Consider the following 17,963-nt stretch of genomic DNA (forward strand, 5'->3'; position numbering starts at 1 on the left):
GCAAATTGATTTGTGCATAGTTATGCGTGAGATCCAATTTGGATCTGAAAAGGATGGACCTAAATACACCTCAAATTTATAGATACTTTATAAGCTGGTCACAATGGAGATCCAAAAAGACTGGGGGGATGGGTAAACGTAAGAACACGGATGCGTAGTTTACAGATGCAGGGCAAAATCTGAAAAACTAACGGAATACAGACCTGGTGGTCTGGAGTGCAGCGACATTGAACTTGTACTACCAGCTCTCCAGTTTGGATCTTTTGTCCATGAATGACAATTGCTGTTAGTTCAATGGTTAATATTAAATCTGAGATTGATGTATTTGAAAACGGAAAATATTAAGGAATTTGAGAAGGTGAGTACTCTGGTACCACTTAGTGCTCAGGATGCAATCCAGAAATGAGAACACGTGGTACTAGTGCTAAAAGGGCCCATTTTACAGGCATGTGTTGCTAACGTTGCTGTTTCTGGAATCTGTCATGAGCCTTATCCCTCAGCAAGTCTATTGGAAGCTTCAGTCTACTGCCAGCTCCTCCACAACTATTAAACAGTTAAAATGACTGCATAGGTTTGTGTGGAGTGAGCTACCAAAATAATGTGTAATGGATACTTGAGGACTGGAAAGAAGCAGGCTGATGGGCGTGGTGCAGCATCTTGGCACTTGGATATATCCTTGCCGGTGCATTGAGTGCAGCCAATGCTGGGGATCGGTCGTGGCAAGAAACTGTCAGCAGGTCATGCAATATCTGTCAAAAAAGAAACTGAATGTGTACAGCATTTTCTGTTTTTAATATGGCAGTGAGCAGCCCTAGTGGATATCTTTTTTAAGTACAGGAGGTAAGTATCTATGAATGTTGGGACTGCGACCAGGCGTTCTAAGGATTTAGTTCTTTGCTGGGTGCCATTGTCTATTTACATAGGTCACACTTCACCCATGATCTAATTGAATGGAGGAATGGGACTAAGGGTTAAGAAGTTTATTATTTTTATCTTCACATGTTCATATTTTTATTGTGCTTTTGCGCGCCACACCATCACCTTTGTGTTTGCTTGTCAGAATGTCCATCTATATTAGGTTGTTAACAAAGCTAGCTGCTTGAGTCCGAAATTGTGAATATTGAAGTTGTGAAATTTTAACATTGCAGGCAAACTGGTCATAAGAAAAAACTAAACTCCTACATCAGTTTTCCTGAAGTTTTGGACTTAACTCCATATCTTGAAAGGAAAGGTAAGGAGTGATTTAATATTTAATTATTTCAGTGATAATGTTGGACAAGTTATTTCTTGAATTCATTGTACTTTGGGATATACTAGGAACTGCAGATGCTGGTTTACAAAAAAAGACACAAAGTGCTGGAGTAACTCAGCAGGCCAAGCAACAGCTCTGGAGAACATGGATGGATAGGTGATGTTTCAGGTTAGAAACATCACCTATTCATGTTCAACAGAGATGTTACTTGACCTGCTAAGTCACTCCAGCACTTTGTGTCTATAATTTACTAGCCTAAGTGGGACCCGTTGGGTCCCAGCATCACACAGGAGGGCTGGTCCCCCAACGCAATATTCCACCTCTCCACCAATTCCAATATTTGAGGGGGGCGGGGCTTTCTGGAGCGCTAGTATGGACATTGTGGGCCAAATGGATTCTTGGGCTGGCGGCTCAGTCACTCAAGCCTGTTGTGCTGGCAGCTCATTCACTCACGGCTGGTGAGCTGGCAGTTGACTCAAGGCTATGCCTTGAAATTCCATTTCAAGCAGGGTGCAAGACCACCAAATTCAAGTGCAGTTTCATACCATTTCAAGCAAGGTGCAAGACCACCAAATTTAAGTGCAGTTTCATACCATTTCAAGCAGGGTGCAAGGTCACTAAAGACAGCGAGTCGTGACCTCTCCTTCCTCCATCTTGCAGAGACTGAGACACGCCCACACTTCTGTGTTTTACAGTCCCTCTGACTCCCACCAGAAGGGGCGTGGCCTTCATGGCGTGATTGACAGAGCGAATCTCAACATTTTGTAAACACTAATAACTCTTTTATTTTTCATTGATGGGAAAAATCATAGGCACCTGATGAGCGGAGGGGGACTCTGAGTAAGATGGCCAAAAATCACAGCCGGACGTGGTAGTCTATATAAATCAATATAAAGCGCAAACAGGAAGTGGTCAAGATTAGACTTTTAATTATATAGAAGGCAAGGCTGCTTTAATTGGGCAAGGCTGCTTTAATTGGGCAAGGCAACTTTAATTGGGCGAGGCAACTTTAATTGGGCGAGGCAACTTTAATTGGGCGAGGCAACTTTAATTGGGCGAGGCAACTTTAATTGGGCGAGGCAACTTTAATTGGGCGAGGCAACTTTAATTGGGCGAGGCAACTTTAATTGGGCAAGGCAACTTTAATTAGGCAACACTGCTTTAGCATTTCCAAACCATAGGCAACACAGCTTTAGCATTTCCAAACCAAAGGCAACACCCTTTAGCATTTCCAAACCAAGGCAACACAGCTTTAGCATTTCCAAACCAAAGGCAACACAGCTTTAACATTTCCAAACCAAAGGCAACACAGCTTTAGCATTTCCAAACTATATTTTCAAACCACATTAAGCGCACTGACTGGTCAGTAAAACCATTCACAGTTTAGTAGACATGTGTTCAGTGTTATTCACAGCTCAGACTGAGAGACGTGACCCTCTCGCTCCCCCATCTTGCAGAGACTGACTGAGGCACTCAACATTTCCGGGTTTTATAGTCCCTCCTTCAGGAGAGAGAATCTCAACATTTTTTAAACACTAATAACTCTTTTATTTTTCATCGATGGGAAAATTCCTCTTGTCCTGCGCAGCGGAGGGGGACTGAGTAAGATGACCAAAAATCACAGCCGTAAGTGGCAGCGTTTTTTCTAAAACCAATATACAGAACAACAGGAAGTGGTCAAGATCAGACTTTTAGTAATATAGATTTTGATCTTGCATAATACCAGACATAATTCTTGTTTCTGGAGTTATATAATATATAATAGAAGTGAAAAAGCAAATAAAATGTGTCATTTTCCTCAAAGATTTTGAGGAAAAGGACAATTTGAGAATTTGAAACTATGAAGGGGTTTGGTAGGAAATAAATAAAGATGTCTCCAAGGAGAATCCAATATTAGGATTATAATTCCATGATGATCCCTAATGATAACTTCACCCAGAGAGTGGTCAGCTTTTTTCAATGAATTTCCTGGAGAATAGGATATAATTGTTAAGTGGAATAGCACATGGAGGAAAAGGGTATAGAAAGCAGAAATAGATGATGTTGGATGTAGTAAGGAGCCTTGTGATGAGCCTGGATCATTTGCCCTGAATGGCCTGTTTCTGTGCTTTAAGTGCTGTACAAAATAGCATACATTCACTGCTGTCCATATATAGTGAAGTCTTGTTCAATGAGTGATATACTGTTTTTGTCAGTTCGACACTATCTACTCTAAAGTACCAGAGAAATCCCTTTGAGGAATAATGATTCTTTATCTCCTTATTTTGGATGGGAAACATTAATAAGCACACAGAAACCAGGTAATGAAATGTTGAGATACTTGGAGCTGTAGTTTCCATAACAACACAAGTGTTTTTCTTCTAAATGGATTTTCTCCAAAAGAGAGGGAATAAGGTTCTCGCTGTGTAATTGTCACTTGTTTGAATAAATACCAAGTGAGAAAATGAAATATTTTCCCATGTTGCTTGTGACTACTTCTGTGCAGTTTCCCAGTGGAGGTGTAAAAATGAGAGAGAACCTGATGAACCCAGTCAGGCAGTTCAAAATCATTTGATTTATCTAGTAATGAACTGGTTTTCTGAATTATCTAGTAATGATCCGATTTTCTTTTTCTGATCTCTACATGCTTGTGTGTACATACTTGCAATGTAAATATTTTAACTGCCTGTAACATACTAAAAATAATTGCTATAGGTTAATGTGTTGGTGTTTAACTTGCTTGGCACTTGACTAAATTATAATCCTGCAGAGATGTCAGTACTTTCAATGGCTATCACACCAAGCAATCTTATGCACATCAGTCAGGAGCCTTTCATGGAACTTCTTTATGTACTTTTATCCGCGTGTGGGATAGAAATCACAGAAAACAGAGTACTAAAAATAAAATATGAGATTGCCTTTCTGCACAAGTGCCGTAAAAATAATTTATGTGTGTATTGAGGTTGGATGAAAGCACGTTAAATTCAGGCAAGGTTTCCTTGGTAATCCAGGTCATCAGTGTCTACAAGAATTTACTTAGACAAGCAACAGAAGTAAGAGAACTTTGTGTTATTTAACACCAGGCTCAATGTGTGGTTGAAATACTAATGATGTCTATGAACTGTATAGTAAATAATCTGAAGCCTAGAAGTATTTACTGAAAGCACTTTTACCCCTTCCTGGAACTCCAATATTGTAGTTAAGTTTATAGCGGTAACTTAAGAAGAGTTAATTTAATAGATATGGGCTTTCATTATTTAGAGATGAGATCATTTTTCATTTACATTACTTTTAAATAATGCAGTAGTCATATGGCCAAGGCTTTCTCAATAGGTAGCCAGTTTAATAGTTGTGTCATCAGTGTACCAGTATAAAAAGCTGTCTTCTTGGTTATAATTGCAAACATTTTTATGTTGAAAGAAGGTAGATTTAGTAAAATCTTGTCATATAATGAAAATAAACTTCAATTTGCTTCAGGATAACATCAAACTGGATTTTCTTCTCCTGCAGTATTTCCATTCCTACAAATCACAAAGCAGTTAAAATTATTTTGTTTGTCTTTAAAAATTACCAGCAATTTTCGCTGGTAATTTCATGACCACATTTGCAATATCATTATGCTGTAAAAGCAATGTTTCACAGACGACTTGTCATTTCCAACTGGAAGTAAAACTATGAAGAGATTCTGTCTTTGATGTGAGTACCCTGCCATTTCACAATGCTGTGTTTATGTCAACCCAGCTGCCACATCTCAGTGACTAGGAGTTGAGGAGGCTACATTCCAACTTAAAAGTGACGACTTTGAGAGCAGATTCCTGCTGTAATGCTAAAATTAGTGATGGTTCAATGGTTCATTTATTATCACATGTACCAATGTTACAGTGACTTTTTTTTGCATCCAGATCAGTAAGATTATTGCCATACATAATAAGTACAATCCCTGGTTCAGTATATAATGCATAGAAACAGCCCATTGTGTCCATATGCAAGAGTCGCCATTTCCAAAGTCCCAGCTGCAGATGCCCATAAACGCCAGTTGCAGCTGTCGCCTCCATCCGGATCGCCAGCAAACCATCATCCTTCTCCTTGTCCGTACACCTTCAGCCTTTCGTGCCCCAGGAATGCCTCCCACAGCCGACTTTGAGGGCACGGAAGGTAAGACCCCCGGTTCCTTCTTACCGGCCCTTTGTCCATCGTACACTGCTGTCACTGACTCCCTCCACCATATTCTACGGTTCTAGGTCTTCGACAACTTCAAGCATTTTGTTATTAACTGACCCAAGTCAAGGCACAATATATATATTTTTTGGCTGCATTAGATAATATTATTACTGAGCATCATGAGATTTACATTCTGCTTTTGCCAAGTGCTTTTTGGTCCAAATTTGCCCTTTTGAGTCATACAGTGTGGAAACACCCCCTTCAGCCCACTGTCTGCATCAACCATCTAGACCTCTGAGGCACACCACTGCTGCAATCTGAATGTATTTATAAAATAATTAGCCCTATATATGCAATGCAAGGCCAGGTACTAAGAACTTGAAAGGATACAAAGTGCTGGAGCAGCTCAGTGGGTCAGGCAGTTGCTCTAGCACTTTGTGTCATTTGGTGTAAACCAGCATCTGCAATTCCTTGTTTCCACTGAGAGCTAGAAAGTAGAACTACAGGTAGTTTCAAAAGCTCCTTTATTGTCAGCATGGGCACAAGGAGTGAATATCAACAGTGCAGGTTTCTGCAATTCTCTGTATGTGCCGCAGTTCCTTTGAATCATGGTAAAATGTTGGCTTCTTGCCAGTCGTGATTTTATTCAAACTTGGGAAAATATATTGGGTTCTTTGACTTCCTGTTAATAGCACTTTATAACATTTGTTATCAAGGACTGGATACAAGATCATGACAGGTCTGCATCGGGATGAATATACCTTTCTGAAACATAAATGGAAGATGTTTTGTGCATTGGTGCATTGTTGAATATGAGGCATATAATGAATGTTAGAAATGTTACCTCAATGGTGTTGTGCACTGACAGAAATGCCTTTCCCCTCTCTTCCCCCCCCACTTTTATTCCCTGGTAGATATTGGCTGTGTTTATGAGCTAACTGCGGTGCTGATCCACAGAGGGGTGAGTGCATATTCCGGCCATTACATTGCACACGTACGAGATGACAGGACCGGCGACTGGTATAAATTTAATGATGAGGAGATTGAGAAAATGGAAGGGAAGAAGCTGCAGTTGGGGATAGAGGAAGACCTTGGTGAGCAACCAATGGCTGCTGTTGGGTCACGTTCAGAAGTTTTACAAATATTTTTGTGTATAGAATGCAAGTACTCTTTGGTTCTTAATTGTCAGGATTGCACATTATGTTAGCTTGGTGGTAAGTCAGGCAATCTGTTTTTTGGCTTCTGCCAAAGCAACTCTGAAACTGGGCACCTGAGTGCACACGGGTGAAATGGAAAGCTCGGTGTGTAGTGGATCGCAACTCCTAACTTGTGTCATACTATTCTTCTTAGCACATTGGATTGTGCTTGTGCGCTGAACAAAATGTTCCACTGCAACTCCAGCTCAATCTTTCGCACAAATTAAATAGTTATTTATTTGGTCAGATAACATTTAACCCAACCAGTGATGGATGAGCGCGTGTGAAAGGATAGCCAGTCTGAAGAAGAGTCTCGACCCGAAACATCACCTATCAATGTTGTCCAGAGATGCTGCCTGACGTTTTAAGTTACTCCAGTATTTTGTCTTCTTCTCTCTCGTAAACCAGCATCTGCAGATCCTTGTGTCTTAGTTACTCATCTAGTGTAGGCTCAATAACTGATTAACACTCAAGGTATTAAATCAAAGTATACTACTACTGAAAGCTGCTCTGATGCAATATTATAAAATCAAGAAAAAAAAAACATTGACTTATTTCTGCCCCTTTTAGAAGTCTAGCATATTATACATCACAGGGAATCAACAGATGACATAGTCACAGATATGGTTGTAGATTGAAGCCTTTCAGCCAACTTACGGCTGATTAGGGAGAGCATGGGTTTGTTTGTGGAAAATTGTCTCATGAATTTGACATTTTTAAAGAAGTATCCCTTGAAGAAGGCACGGTATTAGATGTTATCCTTGTCATCAGCAAGGCCAATGACAAGGTGGTGGTGTGGTAGACAGTAAAGTAGGTTGTCTGGATCGGCTGGGAGGGATGGGTGGTGGGCGCGCGATGGATGGAGTTTGGCTCAGATGGGTGCGAGGTGTTGCATTTTGATGAGCTGCACCAGGGCATGACATGGTGAATGGCAGGACCCTGGTATAGTATTGAAGAAAGGAGAGATCTATTACCCAACTCTTAGTGACAATACTTCCAGCGAAATAATCAGACGCAACAGAGTTCTGTTTCCAAATTACCTTAACACTTGCATATGTTGATTCCTTAACATGCACTGTTATTTTTACTTCTGTTTGCTAAGCTGGGATATTATCTGCACATTTGCAAGCTGTCCATATTCATGATGTGGGGTTCCCCTGCCTTCCAGTCCAGATGTGGGCCTATTCCATTACACTTTTTCTTCTAGTCTTCTAGAGGCTTTTTTTTTTTTCTTCCTACCCTGTCCTGTTCTTCATTTCTACTCCCTTCACATCTATTCTCTTCTGATAAGACTTAGTTGCTTATTGTGTCATGCATGCTAAATGTTCGTTAGCCACATATCCACTTCCTTATCCATACATGTGTTTCTTTAACCCCTTCAAATTCCTGCTTCTGCCATTCCACAATGACCTCAACCATTTGCTTCTGTAATTATAAGAATGAATATTATGCTTTTGAAATTCATCAGATTGTCCCTTTCACAAAATGTCTTTTTCCAAAACATCCCCATTTATTATTGTGTTCTCCTGATGGTTCACAGAGGGATTTATCTCAGGGCTGTAAAGCTACCTCTATTTTCGCAGTTAATGCTGATCATGTGATACTAATGCTTCACTGTGATTCTTTGTTCATGATTTACAGGATCTCTTTCTAGTCAGCAGAGTATCCCCCCCAGATCCTGATCGGATACTTGATATCTTTCCTCCGGCTACAGACGTATGGGAAGAAATGCATAGTTCCCTGAAATTGGCGACTCGGGTGAAGAAGACGTTTGGCACGCTTGCCTTCATCGGTCAGGGCATTGAGTACAAGAGTTGGGTTACAACTGACAAGGCATTGGTGTTACAACTACAAGATATTGGTGAGACCACACTTGGAGCATTGTGTGCAGTTATAAGAGTCATAGAATTATACAGCATGAAAACAGGCCCTTCAGCCCAACTTGTTTATGTTGACCAAATTGCCTATCTGAATTAGCCCCATTTGCCTGTGTTTGGCCCCTTTCTTATAAATTATGTACCTGTCTAAATGTTTATTTAAACATTGCACTCTGTCTCTATTCTTTCCCTGGCAACTCGTTCCACATACCACCCACCCACATACCAAACCACCCTCTGTATGGAAAATGTTGCCCCTCAAGTCCTCTAAGTGTTTCCCTTCTCGCCATAAACCTCTACGCTCTAGTTTTAAACTATCCTACCCAGGGAAAGGACTGTGTCCGTTCACCTTATCTATAACTATCTTGATTTTAAAGATCACCCTTCTGCTTCCTGCACTCCAGGAAAACTAGTCTCAGCGTATCCAGCTTTTCCTTATAATTCAAGCCTTCCAGTCCTGGTAACATCCTCATGAATCTTTTGCAAACTTCCAGCATAACGCCATCTTTCCTATAGCTAGCCAACCAGATCTGCATACAATATTCCAAGTATGGTTTCAACGTCTTGTACAGTTGTAATATGATGTCCCGACTCTCGTAGTCATTGCCCTGATTGGCGAAGGTAAGCGTGCCTAACGCCACTGCCTCCACCACCCTGTTTATCTGTTTCGCCACTCTCAAGGAACTATATATTTGTAGAACAGGGAGATACGGGTGCAACATTCTCCAGGACCCTACCATTAACTGTGCGAGTCCTGCCCCGTGTTAATTTACCGAAATGCAACACCTTGCACATTTTGAGTTAAATTTAATCTGCCATTCCTTGTCCTGCTCTTCCAATTCAGCTAGATTCCGTTGTAATTTTAAATAACCATTGTCACTATCCATTACTAACCTTATCAACTACGTTCCCATCCCCTGGCTCCTATCAACCATCAGGCAAATTTGTATCCTATTATCTACCTCCCTAGATGCCACGCGATCTAACCTTCTGGCTCACCCTTAGATGTAGGACATTGTCAAAGGTCTTGCCAAAGTACATGTGGACCGGTTAACTGTTCTGCCCTTGTCAGGCTTGTTGTTAACCTTAAAAAAACGACCATGTTTTTGAGGCACAATTTCACACGCACAAAACCACGCTCACTATCCCCAATCAGTTTTTGCCTTTAAAATGCCAGCAAATCTTGATCCACTGAATCCCCTCCAGTAACTTTCTCACCAATGATGCAAGGCTCAACACCTGTAGTTCCTTGGCTTGTCTTTGCAGCCCTTCTTAAACGGACAATATTAGCCACAACTTTGTAGCCACCCACAATGTCACTTGCTCATACCCTCTCCTGCTGTGCATCAGTGGCCTGTAAATGTGCCACAGATCTGGATGCTGTTGCTGTCCTCCTCCGGATGGCCTACTACCACCCCTAGAGACATGGATATGCAAGGGATGGAGGGATATGGTTCACGTGCAGGGCGAGGAGATTAGTTCAACCTGGCTTCATGCCTGGCACAAACATCGTGGGTCAAAGGGCCTATTCCTGTGCTCTACTGTTCTATGTTCTATGTTAACATGTTTTCAAATTATTTCACCTTAAGGCCACACAAAAGATTTGTTAGACTTTGTGATGTGTTTACAAGTCTTATAATTGAATAATGTGCATTTGACGGTGTCTCTGGAAATAATTGCACTTCATGCTGTCTTCAACTCAAACTATTTTGAAGGGTTGCAGTTAACTTTGGAACATTTTGTGTCACTAGATAAAGCAACTATATATGCTTCTGTTGCAGCAAAATTAAAGAATGATAGTTAAAAATATCATCCTCGAATCCTACAACATTTGAAATTAATTACTCAAAAGTGACTTTTCTTGTATAGTTCAATTCTTCTGTTGGTACAAACATTGAGGCTTAATGTTCTTTTTGTAGCAGAGCCTTCAAAATCACAGGCACGAAAACCTAAATGTATTAAAGGTGTCCATTGTTCAAGGAATGCATATATGCTGGTGTACAGACGAAAAGTGGAAGAGTGCAAAGAAAAAGAAATAAGTGTTCAACTCCCATGTAAGTATCTGTATGTCTATCAATGTTTATATCAGTATGTTCAATGCATTTTCACGTTGGTGACCATTAATTCTATAAATTGCATTTGTTTGAAAATGTCAATGTACATCTGAAATTTAAGGCAGTCTTTTGTGAATGATTTTCCTTTTATGTTCACTGCTAAACTTTGGAAAGTAATTTAGAATCAAAGCAAAATTGTTTCCGTAGCAGGTGAAACCTCCATTTAGCCAGCCTGCCCTGCTGAATCTGGTGCTTTCCCCAGGGCCAGTTTGCTTTGCAACTGCTTAAGTTGCTACAATTATACCATTGTCAGTGAACTGGGCTATGGAATGCTGGGCATGAGGGAAACCTTGGTATTCCTGGCATTCAATGTTGTTTTCATACAGTGGACATGTATGTTGAATAATATTACCCATTCATTTATATCTCATAATCTACTTCCTTGATTTGACCAAATATGATAATAATAATAATAAATTTTATTTATGGGCGCCTTTCAAGAGTCTCAAGGACACCTTACAAAAATTTAGCAGGTAGAGGAAAAACATGTAAGGGGAATGAAATAAATAGTCGAGACATGACTAGTACACAAAGTAAAGACAGAATTCAATTCAAAATAGAATTCAATTCAAATATGATGTTACTTTTGGTGGAATGTTCTGTAAGTGCTTTGTTTGCTCAGTTTCTTCCTTCCTGATCCATATGCCAGCCAGTTATATTCTTTGGCATGGTGAAGTATTATTTTTCAAGAAAGATAATATTTGTCATCAACCTGCAGCCATTGATCCTATCGTTCAATTCAGTCAATACCAATGTTTCCAAAGCTTTGAGTCTCGAAGTTGTATATTCCTCCCCTCTGCGCCTCTTTTCTTGTTTAAAACTCTTAATTTAGCATAGTTTTTGATAGTTGTCAATATAAAAAGTTGGCTGTATCATATTTGACAAAACAGATATGTGTAGTTTTGCGACATTAAAGATATTATTAAAGTAAATGTTACTATTACTATTCATGCCTTGAGCATTCTGAAGAAAATAGACTTAACTCTGTTCCTATTGTTATATTGTGCAATTTTATTTTTATTGGTTGAAAAACAGTAAATCCATGGTTTACTCCATTTCCTCAGGTGTTTTCCATCCCTTTTTTTCAGCACACTTACAGAAAATGGTTGAACGCGACAATAAAAAATTTGAAGAGTGGTGCATGGAAATGGCTGAGATGAGGAGGCAGAGTGTGGACAAGGGCAAAGCCAAGCATGAGGAAGTGCAAGAACTCTTTAACATGTTACCAACTAAAGAAGGTCTGTCAATTTACTAAGATGTTTTTTTTTTTTAATGTGCAAACATATGTGAAAGATTGTATTGCAGGGAAGCTTCTCAGCATGTAATAATATTTGTATGCTATACTGGGTCAGTAATGCAGCCCGCATTAGATAGATGATGATAATAGTCCAGATTGTGTTGAGGTTGTTGAGAATGTGAGGAGTGTGATTGGCACTGGTTGGCTCAAAATAGAAGCCTTATTAGCAGGTCTGGGGGTTCAAATTTGGAGGTGGGTCTGGATATCATAACCTAGTTGGTTGTGAAAATTAGTTGAAGATCTGATCCAGGGGAGTTATCAGGAGAAAGCATGAATATGCCTTTTCAGCACACGGGTGATTTATGAATGGAAGTTCCAATTCAAATTTCTGAAATTGAGTGATTCAATCTGGAAAAGGTGGCAATTGTGCTCTTTTTGGAAATGACCAATTTTTCAGATGCTGATTTATTGAATGTTTTGGCCATTGTTTAGTGATTTGAATTGATGGCAAAACAAATTCAAATATTAATGTAAAAGTTTAATTGGCCATCTTTCCTATCTATATCCCTCATAATAAATCCATCTTATCCAATCTCTCCTTATACCTCAGTTCTACATTTTCGGCAACATCATGGTGTATCTTTTTTATGCACGCTATTTTTACCACATTTCTTATTTACATACTGTAGCGACCAGAACTGAATACAATGATCCAAATTTGATCCAACCAATCTTTTTTACAGCTACACATGACATCTCAACTCTTATAATCAATGTATCAACCTTTAAAGGCAAGCATGCCAAATGACTTTTTCACCACACTATCCACCTGTGTCACCACTTGCACCCCAAGGACTCTCTGTACATCAACGTTATTAAGGTTCCTACAATTTACTCCATATATTTTACCAGAATTTGATTTCCCAAGGCCATAACCTTACACTTGTTGGAGTTAAATTCCATCAGCCACCACTTTGTCCAACTTCATAGTTGATCCATGTCCTGCTGCATAATTAGACAATCTTTTTCACAGTCTACAAGCACCCTACGACACTACTAATTTTCATTTTGCCTGAATAAGTACTAATTATACTAACTACCTTCTGATTCAAATAATTACAAACAATTGTTAGACTTTCAGTCAGAAAATGATCCATTCACCATAACCCTTTGCTTCCTGTCACTTCAGATTGCCAATGTGGCTTGGATCCCTTGTGCCTGAAACTTCTGGATGAGACCTCCATACCTGGCCAAAAGCCTTGCTAAAGTCCAAATAAATCACGTCTATTGCTCTGCCATCAGATTTTCTTATTTACCTCTTCAAAAATGCAGTTGGATTTGTGAGGCGTGATCTGCCTTGCACAACCCTCCGTGCTAAAACCCAGTGCCTGCCTTCCAAGTAAACATAAATCCTGTCCCTTAGAATTTTCTCCAACAACTTCCCTATCACTGAGTAAGGCTTGCTGGCCTGTAATTTCCAGATACCCTTGGTGCACTGATTAGTACACATCACTGAACTAATGGTTCCTTGATGAAGAATGGGCTCACATATTCCTTTGGGCTTTCTTTCCATGTACAATTGGATACTGCCTGCGTTTGGCCAGCAGTTTCGCCCACTAATTGCATGTGTTCTTTCAAGGTTGCTTTGCTAGTTGAAAACCAGGGGCTAAAGATTGAACTGTTTTTTGTTTTAGGAGAATGCTATGAATTTCTACCAGTGGACTGGCTACGAAAATGGTTGGATGATTCAGCGGTAACAAAGCCCGTTGATAATTCTCATCACTTGTGTGTACATAACCGACTTATTCCTGATAAAATCTGTGATGTTAAAAGGATTTCTCAGAAAGCAGCTGATATCTTCTATGCTAGATATGGAGGTGGCCCCAGATTAGATGGTAAGTAGTTCATTTTCATATAATGCATTAATCATCCTGCTTTGACCTCGGCTTTAGCTTCCTGAATCATTTCACTGCTTCATAGAAGCATGAGGAACAACACCCCAACTGGGTATAATTTAGTCTTCTGAAACTCACCGTTTAGGATATTCAGCCTTAAAGTACAGGTGCACAACCTTTTATCCGAAAGCCTTGGAACCAGACACTTTTCGGATTTCGGAATTTTTCGGATTTCCGAATGGAAGATTTTTAGCGTAGATTAGGTAGGTAGCGCGGGCGGCTTGAAAAGTCTGGAGAGGCTGCCTCTTCCCTGGAGACCGGGGAATCATTGTAAATCATTGCTTAAATGTTAGTCAGTTAGTTTGGAGGGATTTTATGTGGTGGGGGGGGTGAAGGGGGAAACTTTAATTATTTTGGGCGGCGCTCCAAATCCAGCGCCGCCCGCGGCCGGACGCCCGCAGCCGCAGCTCCGCGATGTTGGGAGTCGGCGGCCACAGCGCTCCGGAGCTTACTGCACGGCGACCCGGTAAGGCATTGCCCGCTCCCCGCCTCTCCGACCAGGTAGGGGACTAAGAATTAAAGTTTCCCCCTTCACCCCCCCCCATTCACATAAAAGCCCTCCAAACTAACTGACTAACATTTAAGCAATGATTTGCAGATGTTTAAGTGTCTCCCCGGTCTCCGGGAAGGAAGCAGCTGCTACAGTAGTACAGACCTGGGTTGACCGTGGGTCGTTTCGGGTCAGGTTTGGCGCCAAACGCGAGCTTTGGTGTGCAGACGACATCCTGGAAAAAATGTCCTGTTTTCGGAGCTTTTCGGTTTCCGGAACTCCGGATAAAAGGTTGTGCACCTGTAATTTTAAAATGTTCATATAAGTTTAATTAATTTCTCTGATTCCAGCAATTACTGCCAAAAAAGGTTTCACATTTCACATGTGTTCAGCAGCCAGTACATGCCAGGAAATTTAGCATTTCGTAATATTCCTCAGAATGAAACACAATCAGCGGTCAACAATCAGGGACACAAGGAACTGCAGAGGCTAGAATCTTGAGCAAAACACAATGCTGGAGGAACTCGGAGTTCAGGCGGCATCTATGGAGGAAATGACAGGCAAATATATGGGTCGAGTCCCTTCTTCAGTTCCATCAGAAGAAGGATCCGATCCCAAAATTGCACCTGTCCATTCCCTCTGTAAAGTTCCTCCAGCATTTTATGTTTTGTAGCAATTGTTATATCCTGTTTTGAAGTTCAGAAGGCTTACTACAGGGACTACGGTCTTTGATGTGCCTGTTTTTTAACTCGTTTTGTTTAATCTGAATCAAGTTAAGACTTCATTTTATAATAAACGTGGCATGGGTCCTATCCAAATGCACCACAGCTTGGTATGGCAACTGCTCTGCTCAGGATCGCAAGAAATTGCAGAGTTGTGAACCCTGAGCAAGAAATTGCAGAGCCCTGCCCATTATTCAAACCAGCCTCCCACCCCAGGCCTTGGGTTTTGATGGTCTGGTGAATTGAGCATAGCTGAATTTAAAATACCAGCCGAGGAGGCAAACAATGATGTTGGATGGTGTTTTAAGAACTATCACTCATTTGATGTCCTTTCCATGAGAGTTAAATGTTTTTGAATAAGGTTGCTTAATTATCTCAGCAATTGTTTTAAACTGATGGGAGTGCTTCTTTTGGAGGTCACATGCCCAGAATTAATTTTAAATTTGCAAAGATGCCTGATATGGAGAATAGATAATACATTTTGATGCAGCATTTTATTTTGATGTAACAGTCTTTTTGCCACATTTGAGAAAGCTTGCCATTGCTGTCAATTATTTTGACAAGTAGAATTAAATTTTGCTTTAAGCATCATCAATACAAACTTTAAAAAGGAGCACGTACCATAAAGCACCTTCTTTCGGTCATTCTAACTTTGACTTAAAATGCATCTCAGTGTTTGAAAGCTGCCCTTTCAACTGCATCCTGCCTTTTCTTCCCGTCTGCTCTGAATGCTGGCTCCTGCTCTTTTTTTATTCCCCATATTCAATTTCTGACCAACCAACATCTGTTCCAGAGTTAAAATTAAAGCTAAGCATGCTGGAAATACTCAGCAAGGCAGAATTTGTATCCGATCCTTCCTGGTTTCATACCAAGCATTGTAAGAAGCTCCCTCTCATTTATCGCATTTGGTTCATTGATTTCTCTAACCAAGTAACCCTTGCTTTCCTTGTCTCTCCATCCCTCCCCCACCCAGTTTTCTCACTAGTTTCACTGTCCTGATCAATTTTACTATTTGTCTGCCTTGTTGTCATCTTCCCCTCAACCAACAATGAACCATTCTAATTTTCCTTGATCATCGTCTGCTTTCATCTGTCGTTTCCACGCCTTGTCCTTCCATATCTCTAGTTTCCCTCTCCCTGACTCTCGGTCTGAAGAAGGATCTCGATCCGAAATGTCACCCATTCCTTTTCTCCAGAGATGCTGTCTATCCCGTTGAGTTACTCCAGCATTTTGTGTCTATCACCTTTGGCTTTTCCGTTCTCTCCAAAACTTGCCTCGACCCAATTTTAAGTATGAAATCTTGAAATTTAACTAATCATTTGCAAAATTATCTCATGACATATTCCGTGTGTACTTATGTTTATCAAAAAATTGTAACTTCGACTCGGTTTATTTGTTTATGCATCTGTTTTCTGCAGCAATGAAGTTATTGGATGTGCATGGTATCAGATTGTTACCTTCAGCATTAGAGCATTTTCACTCTTTAACCTTACCCATGATAAAACCTGAATCTTGTAGAAATGGATGCTAATGTTGAAACAATAATAACCAAAATTAGAGAGCAGGTGTGCTTGTGTAGCATAACTATGTGTTCAGCTCTTTACTAGTGAAATCCTTTGTCTGTTAAATATCTGAATGTATGTTTTAAGCAAAATGTTAAACGTCGTTAATCTGTTCATAATCATCATTTACTACTTGGACATCTAAAAAATGAAAACGTATATGAAATTTGTAAGAAAGATCAACTAATCAATCATTTTTCTTATCCCTAGCTTCTGCTTTATGTAGAGATTGTGTCATGGAGAAATGTAGGATACTTAGATTAAAGAATCAATTAAATGAAGATTACAAGATTATCTCCAATCTAACCAGAATCACACTACAAAGGTATTTTTTACTTTGAAACTATACTAATTATTTCCAAATCGCTGAAAACCATTGCTTATTGTTCTGATGGGAGTGTTGGATTATTATTTTTAAATGCACTGATATGCTTTGTGACATTGTACTGCAGGTTTTCATTCCTGATTTTTCTTCTTCATGCAGCAACGGCAACATCCCTTTGTAAGGCTAACATTTAATGCCTATGCCTAATTGCCCTTGAGAAGGTGGTGGTGAATCTCCCATCTTGAACTGCTGCATTCTTTGTGATGAAGGCACACCCACAGTGCTGTTAGGTAGGGAGTTCCAGGATTTTGATCCAATGATCAAGGAATGCAAATATTTTTCCAACTCACAATGGTATTGCATGACTTGGAAGAAAACGTGAAGGCAACGGAGTTGCCGTGTGCCTTCTGTGCTTGTCCTTCTAGATGATCCAGGTTGTAGATTTGGGAGGAGCTGTTCGAGATTTTCTTCCACGCCTTCACCTCACTAGTGACTCCCGAGATTTATTTTGCACAGTGCTGTGGATGGAGGAACGATGGGGTGGGTGAAGATTAATACTTTCCTGATTCGACCTTCTGGGATAAGAGAGCAACTTAAAATAGAAAACTTGAACCAAGCAATACATCAAGGCGCTAGTCTGATTAAACAAAATTATCTGCACATTACCACGCATATTTTTGTTGTTGTTGCCCTTTGCTATTTTTCTGATTTTGGAGTCTTTGAGTTCTTTATTCGGGCAATTTGTACTTCACTGTCAATATTTGAAATTCATCCTCACTCTGAGTTTGATTTGGCAATATAATTGTTAATTTTCAGGCAAAATTACATCTTGTCAAAGATCACAACTCGTGCAGTTAAAGTTTACAGGAATATATTGTAGTTCGGACCATTTTGTTTGACTGCATCAATGATTGAGTGCCATTAGGCTTTATAGCCAAGGAAATGTAGATTTGCCAGTCGCTGCGGGGCTGGAAGCATCTTTTGCCATGCGAGAAATTGGTTCGCGGCCACATTTTCCAACTTGCAAACTGTTCGAGCTGAGAAATGTTTATAGGAATGGAACCCTGTTGTAACCGATGCATGACTTGTAAGG

General features: G+C 40.1%; 1 protein-coding gene across 8 annotated transcripts in view; it reads left to right on the top strand.

Annotated features, from left to right (window-relative positions):
• usp48 (ubiquitin specific peptidase 48) overlaps positions 1 to 17,963 on the top strand; it is a 95,497-nt gene that overhangs the window by 35,419 nt on the left and 42,115 nt on the right. For 3 of the 8 annotated variants that reach the window (XM_033047950.1, XM_033047952.1, XM_033047953.1), the window contains exons 8-13: positions 1,149 to 1,231; positions 6,307 to 6,486; positions 10,385 to 10,519; positions 11,644 to 11,817; positions 13,511 to 13,711; positions 16,756 to 16,870. In XM_033047950.1, the coding sequence (XP_032903841.1) occupies positions 1,149 to 1,231; positions 6,307 to 6,486; positions 10,385 to 10,519; positions 11,644 to 11,817; positions 13,511 to 13,711; positions 16,756 to 16,870 (888 nt within the window). The remainder of the gene's footprint in view (positions 1 to 1,148; positions 1,232 to 6,306; positions 6,487 to 10,384; positions 10,520 to 11,643; positions 11,818 to 13,510; positions 13,712 to 16,755; positions 16,871 to 17,963) is intronic. The other 5 variants (XM_033047957.1, XM_033047954.1, XM_033047956.1 and 2 more) reach the window with 3 other exon arrangements.

Source organism: Amblyraja radiata, chromosome 31 (genome assembly GCF_010909765.2).
Source record: "Amblyraja radiata isolate CabotCenter1 chromosome 31, sAmbRad1.1.pri, whole genome shotgun sequence".
Lineage (NCBI taxonomy): Eukaryota > Metazoa > Chordata > Chondrichthyes > Rajiformes > Rajidae > Amblyraja > Amblyraja radiata.